General features: G+C 39.1%; 1 protein-coding gene across 2 annotated transcripts; it reads left to right on the forward strand.

Annotated features, from left to right (window-relative positions):
* Window positions 1-10,843: 10,843 nt before the first annotated feature.
* On the forward strand, window positions 10,844-20,573 carry LOC147759244 (uncharacterized). 2 transcript variants are annotated; one of them, XM_086998466.1, is made up of 3 exons: window positions 10,844-12,023; window positions 12,636-12,810; window positions 17,176-20,573. In XM_086998466.1, the coding sequence occupies exons 1-3, from the start codon at window positions 11,625-11,627 to the stop codon at window positions 19,533-19,535; spliced, it is 2,934 nt and encodes a 977-aa protein (XP_086854592.1). In that variant the 5' UTR covers window positions 10,844-11,624; the 3' UTR covers window positions 19,536-20,573. The 2 variants fall into 2 exon arrangements, with proteins under 2 accessions (XP_086854592.1, XP_086854591.1); XM_086998465.1 differs by having other exon boundaries at window positions 10,844-12,810.
* The last annotated feature ends 2,166 nt before the right edge of the window (window positions 20,574-22,739 follow it).

Raw genomic sequence — 22,739 nt, forward strand, 5'->3', positions numbered from 1 at the left:
AAGAATAAAGTGCTGGAAGAGTGGTGGTGTCAACATTAAGGAAGAAATAGAGCAAAAACTCTCTCTCCCCCCCCTCTCAGATTCTGTTCTCAGAGCTTATTTTTGGATCATCTTTAAAGCTAGAATTGGGGGCCTTGATGAAGTGACCCGGGCGCGTTTCCACATTTTTTATGAATAACAGGTGTGGTAGATTGATTTTCGTCACTTTTTGGAAAAATCGGAGACGGGTCGATTTTTGGTGATTTTGAGTGATTTTGAACAGTGCCGGCACTGTGAGATTTCTTCAATTTTGGCCAGGTAGGGATGAAAATTTTTTTTCTTCATTATAGTGTCAGGTAGGTGTGTTCGGTCATTTGTAGTAAGAATAAAGTGCCGGAAGAGTGGTGGTGTCAACATTAAGGAAGAAATGGAGCAAAAACCCTCTCTCTCCCCCCCCCCCCCTCTCAGATTCTGTTCTCAGAGCTTATTTTTGGATCATCTTTAAAGCTAGAATTGGGGGCCTTGATGAAGTGACCCGGGCGCGTTTCCACATTTTTTATGAATGACAGGTGTGGTAGATTGATTTTCGTCACTTTTTGGAAAAATCGGAGACGGGTCGATTTTTGGTGATTTTGAGTGATTTTGAACAGTGCCAGCACTGTGAGATTTCTTCAATTTTGGCCAGGTAGGGATGAAAATTTTTTTTCTTCATTATAGTGTCAGGTAGGTGTGTTCGGTCATTTGTAGTAAGAATAAAGTGCTGGAAGAGTGGTGGTGTCAACATTAAGGAAGAAATAGAGCAAAAACTCTCTCTCCCCCCCCCCCTCTCAGATTCTGTTCTCAGAGCTTATTTTTGGATCATCTTTAAAGCTAGAATTGGGGGCCTTGATGAAGTGACCCGGGCGCGTTTACACATTTTTTATGAATGACAGGTGTGGTAGATTGATTTTCGTCACTTTTTGGAAAAATCGGAGACGGGTCGATTTTTGGTGATTTTGAGTGATTTTGAACAGTGCCGGCACTGTGAGATTTCTTCAATTTTGGCCAGGTAGGGATGAAAATTTTTTTTCTTCATTATAGTGTCAGGTAGGTGTGTATGGTCATTTGTAGTAAGAATAAAGTGCTGGAAGAGTGGTGGTGTCAACATTAAGGAAGAAATAGAGCAAAAACTCTCTCTCCCCCCCCCCCTCTCAGATTCTGTTCTCAGAGCTTATTTTTGGATCATCTTTAAAGCTAGAATTGGGGGCCTTGATGAAGTGACCCGGGCGCGTTTACATATTTTTTATGAATGACAGGTGTGGTAGATTGATTTTCGTCACTTTTTGGAAAAATCGGAGACGGGTCGATTTTTGGTGATTTTGAGTGATTTTGAACAGTGCCGGCACTGTGAGATTTCTTCAATTTTTGCCAGGTAGGGATGAAAATTCTTTTTTCTTCATTATAGTGTCAGGTAGGTGTGTTCGGTCATTTGTAGTAAGAATAAAGTGCTGGAAGAGTGGTGGTGTCAACATTAAGGAAGAAATAGAGCAAAAACTCTCTCTCCCCCCCTCCTCTCAGATTCTGTTCTCAGAGCTTATTTTTGGATCATCTTTAAAGCTAGAATTGGGGGCCTTGATGAAGTGACCCGGGCGCGTTTCCACATTTTTTATGAATGACAGGTGTGGTAGATTGATTTTCGTCACTTTTTGGAAAAATCGGAGACGGGTCGATTTTTGGTGATTTTGAGTGATTTTGAACAGTGCCGGCACTGTGAGATTTCTTCAATTTTGGCCAGGTAGGGATGAAAATTTTTTTTCTTCATTATAGTGTCAGGTAGGTGTGTTCGGTCATTTGTAGTAAGAATAAAGTGCTGGAAGAGTGGTGGTGTCAACATTAAGGAAGAAATAGAGCAAAAACTCTCTCTCCCCCCCCCCCCCCCCTCTCAGATTCTGTTCTCAGAGCTTATTTTTGGATCATCCTTAAAGCTAGAATTGGGGGTCTTGATGAAGTGACCCGGGCGCGTTTCCACATTTTTTATGAATGACAGGTGTGGTAGATTGATTTTCGTCACTTTTTGGAAAAATCGGAGACGGGTCGATTTTTGGTGATTTTGAGTGATTTTGAACAGTGCCGGCACTGTGAGATTTCTTCAATTTTGGCCAGGTAGGGATGAAAATTTTTTTTCTTCATTATAGTGTCAGGTAGGTGTGTTCGGTCATTTGTAGTAAGAATAAAGTGCTGGAAGAGTGGTGGTGTCAACATTAAGGAAGAAATAGAGCAAAAACTCTCTCTCCCCCCCCCCCCCCTCTCAGATTCTGTTCTCAGAGCTTATTTTTGGATCATCTTTAAAGCTAGAATTGGGGGCCTTGATGAAGTGACCCGGGCGCGTTTACACATTTTTTATGAATGACAGGTGTGGTAGATTGATTTTCGTCACTTTTTGGAAAAATCGGAGACGGGTCGATTTTTGGTGATTTTGAGTGATTTTGAACAGTGCCGGCACTGTGAGATTTCTTCAATTTTGGCCAGGTAGGGATGAAAATTTTTTTTCTTCATTATAGTGTCAGGTAGGTGTGTATGGTCATTTGTAGTAAGAATAAAGTGCTGGAAGAGTGGTGGTGTCAACATTAAGGAAGAAATAGAGCAAAAACTCTCTCTCCCCCCCCCCCCTCAGATTCTGTTCTCAGAGCTTATTTTTGGATCATCTTTAAAGCTAGAATTGGGGGCCTTGATGAAGTGACCCGGGCGCGTTTACATATTTTTTATGAATGACAGGTGTGGTAGATTGATTTTCGTCACTTTTTGGAAAAATCGGAGACGGGTCGATTTTTGGTGATTTTGAGTGATTTTGAACAGTGCCGGCACTGTGAGATTTCTTCAATTTTTGCCAGGTAGGGATGAAAATTCTTTTTTCTTCATTATAGTGTCAGGTAGGTGTGTTCGGTCATTTGTAGTAAGAATAAAGTGCTGGAAGAGTGGTGGTGTCAACATTAAGGAAGAAATAGAGCAAAAACTCTCTCCCCCCCTCCTCTCAGATTCTGTTCTCAGAGCTTATTTTTGGATCATCTTTAAAGCTAGAATTGGGGGCCTTGATGAAGTGACCCGGGCGCGTTTCCACATTTTTTATGAATGACAGGTGTGGTAGATTGATTTTCGTCACTTTTTGGAAAAATCGGAGACGGGTCGATTTTTGGTGATTTTGAGTGATTTTGAACAGTGCCGGCACTGTGAGATTTCTTCAATTTTGGCCAGGTAGGGATGAAAATTTTTTTTCTTCATTATAGTGTCAGGTAGGTGTGTTCGGTCATTTGTAGTAAGAATAAAGTGCTGGAAGAGTGGTGGTGTCAACATTAAGGAAGAAATAGAGCAAAAACTCTCTCTCCCCCCCCTCTCAGATTCTGTTCTCAGAGCTTATTTTTGGATCATCTTTAAAGCTAGAATTGGGGGCCTTGATGAAGTGACCCGGGCGCGTTTCCACATTTTTTATGAATGACAGGTGTGGTAGATTGATTTTCGTCACTTTTTGGAAAAATCGGAGACGGGTCGATTTTTGGTGATTTTGAGTGATTTTGAACAGTGCCGGCACTGTGAGATTTCTTCAATTTTGGCCAGGTAGGGATGAAAATTTTTTTTCTTCATTATAGTGTCAGGTAGGTGTGTTCGGTCATTTGTAGTAAGAATAAAGTGCTGGAAGAGTGGTGGTGTCAACATTAAGGAAGAAATAGAGCAAAAACTCTCTCTCCCCCCCCTTCTCAGATTCTGTTCTCAGAGCTTATTTTTGGATCATCTTTAAAGCTAGAATTGGGGGCCTTGATGAAGTGACCCGGGCGCGTTTACACATTTTTTATAAATGACAGGTGTGGTAGATTGATTTTCGTCACTTTTTGGAAAAATCGGAGACGGGTCGATTTTTGGTGATTTTGAGTGATTTTGAACAGTGCCGGCACTGTGAGATTTCTTCAGTTTTGGCCAGGTAGGGATGAAAATTTTTTTTCTTCATTATAGTGTCAGGTAAGTGTGTTCGGTCATTTGTAGTAAGAATAAAGTGCTGGAAGAGTGGTGGTGTCAACATTAAGGAAGAAATAGAGCAAAAACTCTCTCTCCCCCCCCCCCTCTCAGATTCTGTTCTCAGAGCTTATTTTTGGATCATCTTTAAAGCTAGAATTGGGGGCCTTGATGAAGTGACCCGGGCGCGTTTACACATTTTTTATGAATGACAGGTGTGGTAGATTGATTTTCGTCACTTTTTGGAAAAATCGGAGACGGGTCGATTTTTGGTGATTTTGAGTGATTTTGAACAGTGCCGGCACTGTGAGATTTCTTCAATTTTGGCCAGGTAGGGATGAAAATTTTTTTTCTTCATTATAGTGTCAGGTAAGTGTGTTCGGTCATTTGTAGTAAGAATAAAGTGCTGGAAGAGTGGTGGTGTCAACATTAAGGAAGAAATAGAGCAAAAACTCTCTCTCCCCCCCCCTCTCAGATTCTGTTCTCAGAGCTTATTTTTGGATCATCTTTAAAGCTAGAATTGGGGGCCTTGATGAAGTGACCCGGGCGCGTTTACACATTTTTTATGAATGACAGGTGTGGTAGATTGATTTTCGTCACTTTTTGGAAAAATCGGAGACGGGTCGATTTTTGGTGATTTTGAGTGATTTTGAACAGTGCCGACACTGTGAGATTTCTTCAATTTTGGCCAGGTAGGGATGAAAATTTTTTTTCTTCATTATAGTGTCAGGTAGGTGTGTTCGGTCATTTGTAGTAAGAATAAAGTGCTGGAAGAGTGGTGGTGTCAACATTAAGGAAGAAATATTGCAAAAACTCTCTCTCCCCCCCCCCTCTCAGATTCTGTTCTCAGAGCTTATTTTTGGATCATCTTTAAAGCTAGAATTGGGGGCCTTGATGAAGTGACCCGGGCGCGTTTCCACATTTTTTATGAATGACAGGTGTGGTAGATTGATTTTCGTCACTTTTTGGAAAAATCGGAGACGGGTCGATTTTTGGTGATTTTGAGTGATTTTGAACAGTGCCGACACTGTGAGATTTCTTCAATTTTGGCCAGGTAGGGATGAAAATTTTTTTTCTTCATTATAGTGTCAGGTAGGTGTGTTCGGTCATTTGTAGTAAGAATAAAGTGCTGGAAGAGTGGTGGTGTCAACATTAAGGAAGAAATAGAGCAAAAACTCTCTCCCCCCCCCCCCCTCTCAGATTCTGTTCTCAGAGCTTATTTTTGGATCATCTTTAAAGCTAGAATTGGGGGCCTTGATGAAGTGACCCGGGCGCGTTTACACATTTTTTATGAATGACAGGTGTGGTAGATTGATTTTCGTCACTTTTTGGAAAAATCGGAGACGGGTCGATTTTTGGTGATTTTGAGTGATTTTGAACAGTGCCGGCACTGTGAGATTTCTTCAATTTTGGCCAGGTAGGGATGAAAATTTTTTTTCTTCATTATAGTGTCAGGTAGGTGTGTTCGGTCATTTGTAGTAAGAATAAAGTGCTGGAAGAGTGGTGGTGTCAACATTAAGGAAGAAATAGAGCAAAAACTCTCTCTCCCCCCCCCCCCTCTCAGATTCTGTTCTCAGAGCTTATTTTTGGATCATCTTTAAAGCTAGAATTGGGGGCCTTGATGAAGTGACCCGGGCGCGTTTACACATTTTTTATGAATGACAGGTGTGGTAGATTGATTTTCGTCACTTTTTGGAAAAATCGGAGACGGGTCGATTTTTGGTGATTTTGAGTGATTTTGAACAGTGCCGGCACTGTGAGATTTCTTCAATTTTGGCCAGGTAGGGATGAAAATTTTTTTTCTTCATTATAGTGTCAGGTAGGTGTGTTCGGTCATTTGTAGTAAGAATAAAGTGCTGGAAGAGTGGTGGTGTCAACATTAAGGAAGAAATAGAGCAAAAACTCTCTCTCCCCCCCCCCCCTCTCAGATTCTGTTCTCAGAGCTTATTTTTGGATCATCTTTAAAGCTAGAATTGGGGGCCTTGATGAAGTGACCCGGGCGCGTTTACACATTTTTTATGAATGACAGGTGTGGTAGATTGATTTTCGTCACTTTTTGGAAAAATCGGAGACGGGTCGATTTTTGGTGATTTTGAGTGATTTTGAACAGTGCCAGCACTGTGAGATTTCTTCAATTTTGGCCAGGTAGGGATGAAAATTTTTTTTCTTCATTATAGTGTCAGGTAGGTGTGTTCGGTCATTTGTAGTAAGAATAAAGTGCTGGAAGAGTGGTGGTGTCAACATTAAGGAAGAAATAGAGCAAAAACTCTGTCTCTCCCCCCCCCCCTCTCAGATTCTGTTCTCAGAGCTTATTTTTGGATCATCTTTAAAGCTAGAATTGGGGGCCTTGATGAAGTGACCTGGGTGCGTTTCCACATTTTTTATGAATAACAGGTGTGGTAGATTGATTTTCGTCACTTTTTGGAAAAATCGGAGACGGGTCGATTTTTGGTGATTTTGAGTGATTTTGAACAGTGCCGGCACTGTGAGATTTCTTCAATTTTGGCCAGGTAGGGATGAAAATTTTTTTTCTTCATTATAGTGTCAGGTAGGTGTGTTCGGTCATTTGTAGTAAGAATAAAGTGCTGGAAGAGTGGTGGTGTCAACATTAAGGAAGAAATGGAGCAAAAACCCTCTCTCTCCCCCCCCCCCCTCTCAGATTCTGTTCTCAGAGCTTATTTTTGGATCATCTTTAAAGCTAGAATTGGGGGCCTTGATGAAGTGACCCGGGTGCGTTTCCACATTTTTTATGAATGACAGGTGTGGTAGATTGATTTTCGTCACTTTTTGGAAAACTCGGAGATTTTGGTGATTTTGAGTGATTTTGAACAGCGCCGGCACTGTGAGATTTCTTCAATTTTGGCCAGGTAGGGATGAAAATTTTTTTTCTTCATTATAGTGTCAGGTAGGTGTGTTCGGTCATTTGTAGTAAGAATAAAGTGCTGGAAGAGTGGTGGTGTCAACATTAAGGAAGAAATAGAGCAAAAACTCTCTCTCCCCCCCCTCTCAGATTCTGTTCTCAGAGCTTATTTTTGGATCATCTTTAAAGCTAGAATTGGGGGCCTTGATGAAGTGACCCGGGTGCGTTTCCACATTTTTTATGAATGACAGGTGTGGTAGATTGATTTTCGTTACTTTTTGGAAAACTCGGAGACGGGTCGATTTTTGGTGATTTTGAGTGATTTTGAACAGTGCCGGCACTGTGAGATTTCTTCAATTTTGGCCAGGTAGGGATGAAAATTTTTTTTCTTCATTATAGTGTCAGGTAGGTGTGTTCGGTCATTTGTAGTAAGAATAAAGTGCTGGAAGAGTGGTGGTGTCAACATTAAGGAAGAAATAGAGCAAAAACTCTCCCCCCCCCCTCTCAGATTCTGTTCTCAGAGCTTATTTTTGGATCATCTTTAAAGCTAGAATTGGGGGCCTTGATGAAGTGACCCGGGCGCGTTTCCACATTTTTTATGAATGACAGGTGTGGTAGATTGATTTTCGTCACTTTTTGGAAAAATCGGAGACGGGTCGATTTTTGGTGATTTTGAGTGATTTTGAACAGTGCCGGCACTGTGAGATTTCTTCAATTTTGGCCAGGTAGGGATGAAAATTTTTTTTCTTCATTATAGTGTCAGGTAGGTGTGTTCGGTCATTTGTAGTAAGAATTAAGTGCTGGAAGAGTGGTGGTGTCAACATTAAGGAAGAAATAGAGCAAAAACTCTCTCTCCCCCCCCCCTCTCAGATTCTGTTCTCAGTGCTTATTTTTGGATCATCTTTAAAGCTAGAATTGGGGGCCTTGATGAAGTGACCCGGGTGCGTTTCCACATTTTTTTATTAATGACAGGTGTGGTAGATTGATTTTCGTCACTTTTTGGAAAAATCGGAGACGGGTCGATTTTTGGTGATTTTGAGTGATTTTGAACAGTGCCGGCACTGTGAGATTTCTTCAATTTTGGCCAGGTAGGGATGAAAATTTTTTTTCTTCATTATAGTGTCAGGTAGGTGTGTTCGGTCATTTGTAGTAAGAATAAAATGCTGGAAGAGTGGTGGTGTCAACATTAAGGAAGAAATAGAGCAAAAACTCTCTCCCCCCCCCCCTCAGATTCTGTTCTCAGTGCTTATTTTTGGATCATCTTTAAAGCTAGAATTGGGGGCCTTGATGAAGTGACCCAGGTGCGTTTCCACATTTTTTATGAATGACAGGTGTGGTAGATTGATTTTCGTCACTTTCTGGAAAAATCGGAGACGGGTCGATTTTTGGTGATTTTGAGTGATTTTGTTCAGTGCCGGCACTGTGAGATTTCTTCAATTTTGGCCAGGTAGGGATGAATTTTTTTTTTCTTCATTATAGTGTCAGGTAGGTGTGTTTGGTCATTTGTACTAAGAATAAAGTGCTGGAAGAGTGGTGGTGTCAACATTAAGGAAGACATAGAACAAAAACTCTCTCTCCCCCCATCTCCGATTCTGATCTCGGAGCTTATTTCGGGATCATCTTTAAAGATAGAATTGGGCGCCTTGATGAAGTGACCCGGGCGTATTTCCACATTTTTTATTAATGATAGGTGTGATAGATTGATTTTCATGACATTTTTTTTTTTATTTTGAGTGATTTTCATAAGTGCCAGCCATGTGAGATTTCTTCAATTTTGGCCAGGTAGGGATGAAAAAAATGTTTTTTTCATTAAGTGTCAGGTTGGTGTGTTTGGTCATTTGTAGTAAGCATAAAATGCTTGAAGAGTGGTGGTGGCAACATTATGGAAGAAATAAAGCAAAAACTATGTATACAGATTCCTGCTATATTATTATTTTATCTTTAATTTATCGAATTTTATGATGCCTTTCCTATATACATAGCCCTTTTTTAAAATAATTACCGTATCAGTTTTTTAAAACCTAGAACAAAAGTTTTCAGTTTGTCTTTTTTATTCCAGCAATTTCAGCAGCCATTACTGTTCCCGAGACACCTTGCCTGTGCTATCAAACGAATCCTGTTACTTACAGCACAGGAGCACCAAAGAGTTTGAAGAGTGCTTTACAAGTCATCAGTCAAATTAAGCAGAAATGGTCTTAGCTTTGGAAACCGGTGTCAAAGGGTCAAATCAAGTATTCCAAGCCTTCCAAGGACTAGTATGATGTAAGTCAGTATGGACAATATATTAAAGGTCCAAAAGCATCAAAGTCTTTAAGGTACTCGCCCCACGCCGCAGCATGTCATCGAAGAAATGACCCCTTGATGATAGGGATATGGATTGCAAGTGTTCTGGAGGCTCCAAGACAACTGTCTATAGCAGGTTCTGGTACTTGCATAGTGGGTCTTCAAACCCTTGGTATAGAAAGTACAAACCAGCAGCTTAATCTGGAAGTTAAAAAGAAAATACAGCCATAAGTCCATGCATTAAAATCATGTTGAAATCTCTTTTTGGAAATTAGAAAAACGACTATTGCAATTATTAGAGAAGGCTTAATTAACTTTGAGTGTGCATTTTTTATGAACTGATACTTCCTTGTGAACAAAAACTCTGAAAAGATTTCCACATTTTGTATTTTTGGCAATAATGAGAAATGAATGAACATTCATTGATTAATTATTATCATTATTTATTTATTTATTTATTTATTTATTTATTTTTTTTTTTTTGCTATTTCCACTTGAGGGTGCTTACGCAAATTTGGCAGATTTCCCAAGTTTTGGGTTAAAAGCACAATGTTGTTATTTTGGGTCTTTATGAGGTAATGTGATTTTGTCAGCATATTAGTTAAATGAACAACTTTGTCTGGATGCCCCACTCCTGCCTCAAATGAGATTTTAAAAGCAAACATCAATATCTATAAAGACAGGTTTTAATGCTTATTTTTGAACACATTTCACATAAATCACATTTCACATGATGATCTGGGCTGATTTTGTCAAAGTTAAAGAAACCCCATTTTGAACACTGATGACAATTTAAGTAAAACCATGTTACTCATGGATCTCAATCTTACAGAAAAGGTAAATTGGACTGAAATACAGCTTGAGTTAGAAAACTGAACTGTTTGCATTCTTTTTCTGAGAGTTATTTATTTATTTAATTATCATTATTATTATTATTATTTATTATTATTATTTTCAAAATAATTTTTTTTCACATATTAGCATTTTCTTCGTGAGACTTGGAACTCCCACGGGATGAAATTCCAGCTCCCACTCTCAAGCCCCTGGGGAGCTTTTTGAAATAATATAAAGATGAAATTTGGGTTTTTTAAAATAATTAAAATAATGATGTCAGGAAGGCGTGTTTTGTTTTTTCTAGCCATCCACAGGTAAATTTTTTTTTTCAATATTTCTTGTGAATTAAAAAAATATTTTTCCATCCCCCTCCCCAACCTCAAACCCCTGAGGAGCTTTTTGAAGTACTATAAAGATGCAATTTGGGGATTTAATGATGAGATGTTGATATGTTTAGACAATTATTGTGAATGATCCCTTTCCGTCTCAGCACTGATACTCCTCCGCACCATTACTCCCTCGCACCGATAGGCCTATACTACCCCTTACACTCCATCGACCTCACCCGCATCTTAAAGCTCCTGCAACGATACTCTCTCACAGCCTTTGCAATTGGTTAAAACTGCTACCAACAAAACACAATGATTGATCTAAAAACTCTCGAAATACTATTTTTCCGAAAGTGCACCACCCTCTTGGGACCCAAAAGTGACACATTTCATTAGAAATATTGTGGAAAAATAAGGGAATTACTAAAGTTGGTCTGCTTAGTAACAAAGTACATAGTCGATCTAATATGTATGCAGCTCGGCTTTGTGATTATATCATGCATGTAATTTTGATAATGGCAACTCTACAAGGAAGTTCCAAAGTTGTGCATGACCACAGCACATAAAATCATAATTTTTTTTTTAAATGTATTAATTATGTAACACTGCTGTATTCCTAACTAAGTGTATTGCATTGTATTGTATTATTTGATGTTACACTGTGTTGTACTCATAATAAAATGTATTGGTTGTATTGTATTGTATTGACTGTATTGATCATATTCTATTATATAATATTGTGTTGTAGTCGTAGTAAAGCTTACTGTAATTGTATTGTATTGATTGTATTAATTGTGTTAAGTGTATGGTATGATGTTTACTGTATTGTATTTGTAGAAGACTCACATAGCATAATCAAATGTCTTGAGTTAAAAGTTTAGCTTGTTTTCATCGGACAGATCAGATGATAGAATAGTTTCGAGGCACGAAACTTATCTTGCCGGGGGAGCCCTATCATGCATGTAATTTTGATAATGGCAACTCTACAAGGAAGTTCCAAAGTTGTGCATGACCACAGCACATAAAATAGTTCATTAAGCACTAATTATGCAGTTCCAAAGTAATTATGCATGTATATCCACATGTGTCCTTATACACAGTTGACATCCTATATCTCCTGACTACAATGACATTAATGTTCTCTTAGTTATAGTTTAGACAAAGTAGACAAGGCCTTTTTCAGTACCAGCACAGCACACAATAGCATACATAATTAATACTCAAACATGTTAGTGTATAAGAACTGGCCTGCTAGGAGAGCAGACAGAAGAATAATAAAGGATCTTAACCGAGGAGGTCTCCTGTTATTTACTGATTGTGACACTGGTGGAGACCTGTGGCTAATCCTGTGAGATATGTCTAAGACCCTAGTGCCAGGACGACCAGGTACTAGATCACAGTCAGGACAGGGAGACTCCTCGGGGAGACATACAGCAGAAGACCCAGCCCATGAAGTACCAGGACCTTCCAGAGTGATCCCCAGCAGCCCCCTCACTGCTCCAGGTACCCTGGAGCCCCAGACGCCTCCACAGCAGAGCGAAACGTCCCCAGGTCAGCAGCAGCAGGCAGACCCTCAACCTCCACAGCAGGGAGAGACATCCCCAGATCACCAACAGACAGCCCCTCTGCCTCCACAGCAGGCCCCCCAGACGGACCAGCCAGCCACCCCGCTCCAGCCGGCCATGCAGCAACCACAGCAGCAGCACCAGCAGCAACAGGCGGCCCCGGTCCAATTGATGCAGCCAGCGCCAGTGGTAATGTACTCAGTACCTCCTCACCTAACCCCAATTCCTTTCTCAGGGAAAAAGGGCGAACGTGCAAGAGACTGGATACTCAAATATGAACAGTATTGCAACTATGTAAATTTTTCTGACCAGCAGAGAATGATCAATTTACCGTTTTTACTGCAAGATAATGCAAGTTTATGGTATAAATCGTTAGAATCAACTGCAAATAGTTTTAGTGATCTGAAAGCATTGTTTTTAAATAGATATGGGCTATCCCAATCTGAATTACGAGAAAAGAAAGCACAATTTTACAATCAAACACAAGGCACAGACAATGTGCAAGATTTTCTAGCAAAAGTCATTACCTTAGGTCGTGATTTAGATTTACATAATTCACAAATCATTGATGCTGTTATTAATGGGCTTAACCCTGCCATTAAACAGGTTGTGATTTTGGAAAATCCACAATCTTTAAGTGACCTCACTGACACAGCTGTTAGGGCTGAATCTGCAACTTGGAATTCTTTAGCATCAGTAGCGTCAGTTACACCAGCAGATGTGAACAAAATGGTAGCTGATGCCATACAATTAAACATGGCAACTTTAGTGTCTCAGATGCAAGCTGTTTTGTCCCCACAGATTAATGCACTTCACCCTACACACAACAAAAGGGTTCACTTTCAAGGATCAGGCTCAGATAGGAATAGGCATAGGTCTCCAGGCAGACAAGGAGACCAACCCAGAGCATACAGGGAGAGAGGAAGCTCCAGAGACAGGGAAAGGGATGACAGACGGAGACGGTGCAATAGATGTGGTAGGTGGAATTGTCTTCGTATTGATGAATGCTATGCCAAAAATTTAACTTGTTACAAATGTAACCGCCATGGCCATATTTCCCCTGCATGTAGGACAATTACACAACAATAGGGACACGCACACAATACAGGTACTCAAAATTTTACCCCTCCAGCCACCCCATCTATTCAATCTCTTCATTTCTCAGACCCTCTAGATCACAATCTGGTATCAGTGCAATTTTCAGCCTTCTCCATTAAAGCTTTGGTTGACACAGGCGCTTTCCTGTCATGTATTTCTAAAGAAATTCTGTCTAAATTGAAACAAGACAATCTTGTCAAATTTGAAGCCTCAGATTTTACAGCTGTCACAGGTGTCAGCGGAAACTTAATCCCCATTGATCAGTGTGTGTATCTATCATTTAAAATTGGAAACAAAAACTTCACTCACAAATTTTATGTGTTCCCAACCCTCCCACGAAAAATTATTCTTGGAATGGACTTTCTCACTAAATTTGGGGCAAAGCTTGATACCCTAAACAGCACAATTTCATTCAAAAGATCAGAGATTTGTGAAATCACCAAACCTCAATGGCTCGGTCTAGCCCGCGCATCCAAAAGTGTAACAATTGATCCAAATTCAGAGGCCCTTGTTCCCATTAAAATAGCTGGTACAAATTTTACTACATCCAAACACTTGCTATTAGAGCCCATCTCCTCAAAATATCTTCTTGCTAGGTGTGTAGTGAATGCTACCAAAACAAAAGCTGCATGTCGTATCTTTAATCCATCTGAAGTGCCCATTAAGATCTCTAAAGATAAGGTCTTAGCAAAGGCCCTACCTGTCCTCGATGATAATATCTCAGTCTTTGATGGTCCTGTTGATAGTGACCTTAACACCATTAATAGCCCACCACCTAACCAATTGTCTGATGAATGTTATATCAAAATTGCTAAAGATATTGGAATTGATGTCTCGGATGCCGATCTAGATGATGATCAAAAAAACAAATTATTAGTTTTTATTGGTAAACACCGACAGTCCTTTGCAACATGTACTGCTGAGTTAGGTGAGGCAAATGTAGACAAGTATTACATTGACACAGGTGACGCACTTCCTAAACGACAAAGACATTACAGTACAACACCTGACAAACGACGCGAAATTGAAAGACAGGTAGATGATATGCTCAAACATGACATTATTGAAGAATCATCCAGCCCTTGGGCATCCCCAGTTGTCTTAGTTCGCAAAAAAGATGGTACCTTTCGATTTGCAATTGATTATAGGAAGCTTAACTCTGTAACCACTCCTGAACACTTTCCTCTCCCAAGGTTAACAGACGTTTTTGATACTATTGCTGATTCTCAACCTCAAATCTTTTCTTCTGTTGATGTCAAAAGTGGCTATTGGCAATTCAAATTAGATGAGAGAACTAAACATAAAACAGCGTTCGTCACCCATCATGGCCATTTCCAATTTAAGAGACTTCCGTTTGGGACCAAGAACGCGACGGCAGCATATCAAGCAGCCATGTCCAAAATTTTGAAAAATTTGAATTGGCGCATTGCCCTAGTTTACATTGACGATATCATCATATTTAGTAAAAATTTTGAACAGCATTTGGAACATCTAAACCTCATCTTTGAACGATTGCAAAAAGCCAACCTAGCCTTGAACCCCTCAAAATGCAAATTCGCAGTAAAGAAAATTTGTTTCTTGGGCCACATCATCTCAAAACAGGGAATAGAAGTTGACTCTTCCAAAATCGAAGCTGTCCAAAATATACAAAGACCAAAAACACACACAGCAGTAAAAAGTTTTCTAGGAATGTGCAACTACTACAGGCGTTATGTCAAAAATTATGCCAAATTGGCTGCCCCTCTAAATGCTCTCACATGCAAATCAACTGACTTTGTTTGGACCGACACTTGCGAAGATTCATTTGTTGCTCTGAAAGACGCCCTTGGGCAAGCACCTATTTTAGCTTTCCCAGACATGTCAAGGGAATTTCGGCTTACAACAGATGCATCTAACGTAGCTATTGGTTACATACTTAGTCAAATTGATAAAAACAATAGGGAACATGCTATCGCTTATGGCTCTAGAGCACTAAACAAAGCAGAGAAAAACTATAGCACCACTGAAAAAGAATGCTTAGCAGTTGTAGCAGGCATTAAAGAGTACAAACAGTTTTTGCAAAATAACCCCTTTGTAGTTGTAACAGACCACAAACCTTTACAATGGTTACGTACCAAAGAGTCCTCAAACGTGAGATTAAACAACTGGTCCCTTGATCTCCAAAATTTAGAGTTTACAATCCAATACAAAAAGGGTAGTTTAAATCCAGCTGACTGTTTATCTAGGCAAGTTGAAACATCTGATACTGCACCTGGAAATTCTGACAATACCAACAAATTTTCAAATCAAGCCCAAAATGTTTGCCTTATTGATCAAAATCCCTTACCAATTGCTAATGCTTTAGGTAAATATTACAGCATCAAATTTCCAAAAGCTAAAAATCCAGTAGTAGCCTCCATATCAAAATCCAAACCCAGACCTTCAAAAAGTTGTGACTCTTCCTCCTTCAGCAATCTCCCTCAAAAACAAAGTGAGTCAAATGACATCATGCCCATCCTAGCAGCTCTAAAAAACACCTCATCACAAAGTGACGGAAAACAAAAACAGAAACAGGAAAACTACAAAAAACATTACACATTGAAAGACAACACTCTGTACCGCATCTTTCAAAACAAACGCCGCTTAACAGCAGGTGATGACTCCATTATACATCAACTAGTAGTCCCAACTTGTTATAGAGGTGCTGTTCTCGCTGCTTACCATGACTCCAGAGCTGGAGGTTGCCACCAAGGATACAAAAGAACCCTAGAAGCAATTAGTTCAAAATACTTTTGGCCAAAAATTGCCCGTGACGTTAAACGATATGTTAAAACTTGTGAAATTTGTCAAAAAGTAAAAAGATTTTATGGCACTTCCAAAACTCCACTGAAACCTTTACCAATCAAAGAAGTCTTCAGCACCTGGCACTTAGATATTCTCGGACCCCTTCCAAAACAAAGTTCTGGACACAAATACCTTTTGCTAATTGTCGAATCTTTCAGTCGTTGGCCAGAAGTGTTTCCCCTAAAAACGCAAGAAGCAACTGAAATTGCAAATATTTTGTATTCAGAAATCTTCTCTAGGTACGGTGTACCATCGGAAATCATAACTGACAGAGGCCAAAATTTTCGATCAAAATTGCTCCAGTCTCTTTGTGATTTATTTGGCGTGAAACATCACTTTACAGCAGCCTATCACCCCCAAACCAATGCCGTCTGTGAGCGCTTCAACAGTTTTATATTACAAGTGTTAAGAGCACATTGCAAATTTGATCAATCTGATTGGTTGGAGCACCTTCAGGCCGCCCTCATGTCCTATAGAGCTACTCCACAATCAGCTACAGGTTACTCACCCTACTTCCTTCTACACGGAAAAGAAATGAATCTGCCTCTAGACAACTTATTGCTTCCCACCAAAACCTTGCCCGAAAGTGTAAAAGAATATGCACATCAGAAAAGCATTTGCTTGCAAACTGCTAGGAAAACAGCTGCTACAATCAAACTCGATTCCCAGCAAGTTGATCGTCAAAAACATGACAAAAAGACTAAGCAGCCTACATATGAAGTAGGAGATAAAGTCCTTGTTAGGAATGAACACACACCAATCGGGCACTCACCAAAACTCACACAAAAATACAAGGGACCTTTTTACATTGATCACAAGATAGGTGAGTCCACTTACATGGTTAGGGATGCAAACACGGATAAATTAGCTCGTGCACCTGTAAATGCTGATAGGTTAAAACCATACAAAGACCCAGTTACACGTACACCATATCCTGACCACATCCCACCCAGCAATCTCAATAACAATCCACCCGATTCAACACCAACAAATAGTGCAGACATTACTATACCACCAAGCCAGCCTAGAACTGTCGAGAAAATAATCAAATGTAAAGGGAATCCCCAAAATCGTACTTACCTTGTAAAATTGGAAGGAATTTCTGAAAAGCAATGGATTAGTAGAGACCAAGTCCCAGAAGTTTTAAGACAGGAGTTTCACACTCAGAGAACCTTGCGTGGTAGAAAACGCAGAAAAACAGGGAAAAATGTTAAAAATGCATAAGTATTAGTGAATATTGTCAAATAAATGGCGTCGCCTTAAGTATGATAAAGAAGTAACCGAAATCTAATTCTTGGGTATGCTAGACTATAAAACAGAATCCCCATAATTGCACCCATAATTCTTTGGCAACCATGCTCCCTACCCCTTTTTTTTTCCAAATTCGCGCGCAACTTTTCTCTTTTGTTTTCTTTTGTAGGGAAGAAACAGATCCTAGGTCCCATGGTAGCTATAGTAATTTGGATGCTTCTCATACCTGTCGAGGCACAGTCCTCGGGCTATGAACAGCGGGTAAACTATGGACTCTCGTTTAGAGAGGAAGGCACTGTTGTATTAGCACCCAATGAATGGTTACATTCTTTTGTTATGACATTACCGACTATCCCTGAAACTCCAACTACATCCGTTGCTTGCAGCAGAGGACTAAAAGAGTCCAGTTGCAAGGTAATTCAAAATGCAATAGGTGAAGCTAACAGTATCTTAGCAAGTTCAGTTCAAGAGCTCAATTCAATTCATAACAGAATCAAATCTATATTGTCCATCAAATCTACCAGTAGATCCAAACGTTCCCTGCTCCCTTTTCTCGGCAAAGCGGCACATAGCATCTTTGGTGTAGCCACAGACGAACAGTTAAATAAAGTCATAAATCATGTTAATGCAATTCAGAAACGTCAGCAAAAAGCACTAGCAGCATTTACTCAAATCTCGAATCAATTTGGCTCAATTCATGATGGTCAGTCTCAGAAACTTAGCAATCTAGCCAGTGCAATCGCAAATAATCATGATTTTGGTATCAGACTAGGGGGTGACATAACGTTAATAGAAAAAGAAATTGAAATTCTAATGAAGATCACAACCAAACTCATGAAACAGTACAACCTAGCTGCCAAACTAAAGTTAGAAGTCGACAATTATTTAATTGGTGTTAATGAATTAGTTTTTGGTAAACTATCCCCCCTAATCATTCCTCCCCACACCCTTTTCCACTCCCTTCAACAAATCAAACATCATCTCGCAATAACTGATAAATCTTTTCAACTTGCTACAGATGATCTAGATTACTTTTACAACTTTGGAAAAGTAGCAGCTTACTACCTCAATACTTCTATTGTTATCACTCTCAAAGTCCCAGTAACCCCAATTCCACAGAAGTTCCAACTCTACAAAGTGACACACTTCCCTATCCCCATTAACCGTACCAGCAGCCATGTCACCACCCTCCCAGATGTCCCAAAATATATCGCAAAATCTTTTCATAATAGGCAGTACTTCCTTTTTTCAGAAAATGATGTAAATAAGTGTGATGGTCACATTACTCAAATTTGCCACTCAAAGAACGTACAAATCCTCTCTGGAGATAATTGTTTCATTTCCATTTTAGAAAATGATAGAGCAAACATTAAACAATTGTGCAATTTCAAATTTTTACCAGAAGCTATCACCTCTCAAATTCATCAAATTTCAGACCAACAAATTCTGCTTACCAAAGTGCTAAATTATACCATTCAATGCGGTTCTAAACAACACTTTAAGTCTGGTTGTCACTTTTGTGTCCACAACACTCCGTGTGGATGTAACATTCTACACAACAACCTCTTCCTTCCATCATCTGCAATCTGCGCTAACAGGACCACGAACTCAGCAGTTTATTACCCTCTTAATTTGGCTGTGCTTCAACACTTTTTCAATGACTCCTACTTCTCCAACATTTTCGGTCACACCCTATTCAACTCCTCTCTTGAAATCTCTATTCCAGAATTTAGAATATATCAACACAATTTTTCAAACTTCTTAGCGAGAGATCACCAGCTCACACTCAACCTTAAAAAAGCAACCTCAGCAGCACGTAATCAAAAATTCATTTTCAGTGAGTTGGCCCAACCTCTCCTCACCGGCGAACTTCACCTACCAGAGACAACCACAGATATAGATTCCATTCTCACCTACACTGCCATTGCAATTGCTATAATCTCATTCTGCACTTCAGTATATTTTGGATACAAAACAAAAATCTTAGCTGCCTCTGTCCTCACATTTAGCAAAGGACATGCAGCTCCCAAATTCATCTATGAATTCCCTGCCTCTCCAGAGCCTGACACCCCACCCTTCAATTTCGGCGATGCTATAAAAATTGAGTACTTGCCGACAATAACTCTTCTGACCTTCCTTTTAGTGCTGAGTATTGTCATTTCCATATTATATTTTTGCATAAGAAGACAGAAAAATGTAATTTCTCTAGAACTAACCAATGGGAGACACTGTACAACCATCCCGTTGCTAACAATTAACTGTTGCCCTAGTGATCTGTACTGCGAAGCTAAAAATATGATAGACCACATCCAAATTCGGGGTACATTTAGACCTAAATTAGATATTGCGTGGGGTGATGTCACATTGACCAATGTGACAACTGGGTTCAGCTTCACCCTCCCCACATCAATAGAACTCGGTGTACTTACCCAACGGAACTTAAAGAAAATCACTCAAAAACCCTTCGATACCCATTTGGTAGCCTTACACCATGGCCACGTCCACTACATCCCAATCCACAAAAATTAATGCCACCTGTTCGGACCACCTGTATTGTGTATACTACATATATATATATATATTCAATCTCCTTGGAAATATTAGAAAGCATTCATCAGTACGAAATAGATGATTCCGCATGCCCAGACATTGCGTCTCGGTCCATCCCGCAATCTCAAGTCATCCTCTTCTGTATTGATCTAGATATACATAAATCAAGTATTAACTGTTAATATAAAATGTTTCATAGTGCATTGTAGTATTGTACTATTGTATGTATCATATTATGTTGTAGTGTTGTAGTAAAATGTATTTGTTGCAGGACACTGTATTAACCGTATTAATCATAATTTTTTTTTTAAATGTATTAATTATGTAACACTGCTGTATTCCTAACTAAGTGTATTGCATTGTATTGTATTATTTGATGTTACACTGTGTTGTACTCATAATAAAATGTATTGGTTGTATTGTATTGTATTGACTGTATTGATCATATTCTATTATATAATATTGTGTTGTAGTCGTAGTAAAGCTTACTGTAATTGTATTGTATTGATTGTATTAATTGTGTTAAGTGTATGGTATGATGTTTACTGTATTGTATTTGTAGAAGACTCACATAGCATAATCAAATGTCTTGAGTTAAAAGTTTAGCTTGTTTTCATCGGACAGATCAGATGATAGAATAGTTTCGAGGCACGAAACTTATCTTGCCGGGGGAGCCCTATCATGCATGTAATTTTGATAATGGCAACTCTACAAGGAAGTTCCAAAGTTGTGCATGACCACAGCACATAAAATAGTTCATTAAGCACTAATTATGCAGTTCCAAAGTAATTATGCATGTATATCCACATGTGTCCTTATACACAGTTGACATCCTATATCTCCTGACTACAATGACATTAATGTTCTCTTAGTTATAGTTTAGACAAAGTAGACAAGGCCTTTTTCAGTACCAGCACAGCACACAATAGCATACATAATTAATACTCAAACATGTTAGTGTATAAGAACTGGCCTGCTAGGAGAGCAGACAGAAGAATAATAAAGGATCTTAACCGAGGAGGTCTCCTGTTATTTACTGATTGTGACAATTATTAAGAAATATCTGTATACTTCACTTCGTTCTTCAACAGTGGTTACTGTATACAATATGTGCATCTTCTTCTTGATTTGTTTATTAATTATTTTACTAAAAGTATGTTTTTAACAGAAGATAGCAAAGACGACATAATCTTTTCTTCAGGGGCCACTCTATTCGTAAAAGAAATTGAAACAACAACAACAAAAAAAAACATTGTTTAAGCGAGAAATTGCCGCCTTTGTCCTCCTGGAAATGTGAGATTCTACAATTTAGGCTGTCCTTGGGCGATTGTAGGAACCACTGCAGGGGCGGATCCAGAGCTATATACTGACAGTCTTCCAAATTATCTTTGTTGATTCATCCTCCAATTTTGACCGTCTTCCAACATTAAAAATTGGATACCCGTCAATGTAAACTTGAAAATCTGACCGTCTTCTGGAAGACCCAGAAGACGGCCTAAATCCGCCCCTGCACTGAACACCTACAGTATAATGCGCTTAAATTACTGTTTTTTCTTTACGGTTCTGTTTGTAATAGAAATCTAGGACAGAAAAAATTACAACTTGAATGTAACATCATAAATCCTTAAAAATAGATAACAAATCCGATTGTGTTTATTGCCAGTACAGCTCTCAGGGGCGAATCCAGGATTTCGAAGACTAGGTGGTTAGTTTTTATTGACCCCGCTTCTACGTGGACGGAACGGTTCATTTTTAACATTGAATAAATTAATTGAATTAATATTCATTAAAATTAAATCAAATAAAATAACGATGCATGATGATTAGTAATGCAAGATTTATGCCGCAAAGTCGCTTGTCAGACTACATCTAAGATGATCTCACGACATACTTGGGTATGGCTGTTTAGATGTAGGGGGTAGAGGCACTATTTGAAGGCAGCTGAAGGAAAAAATCGAAAGGAGTTCGATGGCATTTAGCATTACATGGTCCATTTCTCAGTAAAGAATACTAAATAAAGAAATTATACATACTTCAGGATGGCTCACTGCGGTTTTCGTCCACACATAGGCAACCAGTAATTCGGACTCTACTAGCGATAATGTAAACACACCTTGAATGCCCATTTATATATTTGCTTTTCTAGTTAAACTTAGCAATGTGTATTAATTTTGTTCGAAAAAAAAAAGCATTCCACTGTAATTTGCGACCGCGTCCATGTGCACCAGTGCAGGCCTATTCTATTTATGGAGATGGTCACATAATCAGCAAAACAGAAATTTAACTGGTACATGTACAAGTTTCGAAATAAAATGTTTGTCAAACCTTTATAATATCTAGAGCTTTTGTTGTTTGAAACATGTTTAACTAAAATGTAAGAAAAACGAAAAAAGTAAGCAGCAAGCTGGTAGGCAGTAAGTGAAAGCCTGGTCTGAACACTGAATTTCTAGGTAACCATGTATTTTTCACACCCCCTAATTTCATTTCCACAACGATCCGTGAATGAGGTTAAAAAGCAATAACATACTTGTGTGACAGGACAAAATGCTTTGTTTATTACGCCACTTTATCTTGTCAAATGAAGCATGAATTTGAAAAACCATGAAAACTAGAGGATCAGAGAGGTGATACCGCCTGAGGGTATTGTACCACCAGCTGGAGTAAGCTCATTCGTATAGAAAAGTGAAAAAAGGGACACCACCTCCAGTGTTGTGCTGGACAAGCTCTACATGCAGTAAGCAAAAGTTCTAAATAGTTTTGTTGAAAATTACCATTTAAAACAAAATCATGAGGAAAAGTAAAAGTTTAAATTCAAATTTGTGAAGTGCAGTTCATGGCAAAAAGTAGGTCAAAGCTCAATTTCAAGAACACAGATTGTCAGCATATGACTGCCTATCCAAGTTCAATAGTGATTATGGGCATATCTCTGCTAGTTTTGGAGATAAGAAAGTTGCAAAGTTGCGCGGCTCATTATAAAATCGCCACCTTTTAAAATTTCCAGTTGTACTAAGTGCACGTGGTTTGCAGATTAATTTTAGCCATTAAGAGCGTTAGATTGAAACCTTTTGCCGCTACAAATACAACAACTTGATTGATATCTTAGGCGATTATCAAAAACAGACAATAGCAAGAATCACTTACCTGCTGTAGGTTACAAGGGCGACCAACCCAGGGGCGGGACCA

Source organism: Lingula anatina, unplaced genomic scaffold (assembly GCF_051362555.1).
Source record: "Lingula anatina isolate TDL-2025a unplaced genomic scaffold, LinAna3.0 unanchor82, whole genome shotgun sequence".
In the NCBI taxonomy this organism is placed as follows: domain Eukaryota; kingdom Metazoa; phylum Brachiopoda; class Lingulata; order Lingulida; family Lingulidae; genus Lingula; species Lingula anatina.

Bases quoted from the DNA above. Each gene is read 5' to 3' on its own strand.
- LOC147759244 (XM_086998465.1), top strand. From the start codon at position 11,625: ATGTCTAAGACCCTAGTGCCAGGACGACCAGGTACTAGATCACAGTCA. The intron at 12,811-17,175 runs GTAGGTGGAATT...TTTCTTTTGTAG, and splicing joins GAGACGGTGCAATAGATGTG to GGAAGAAACAGATCCTAGGT.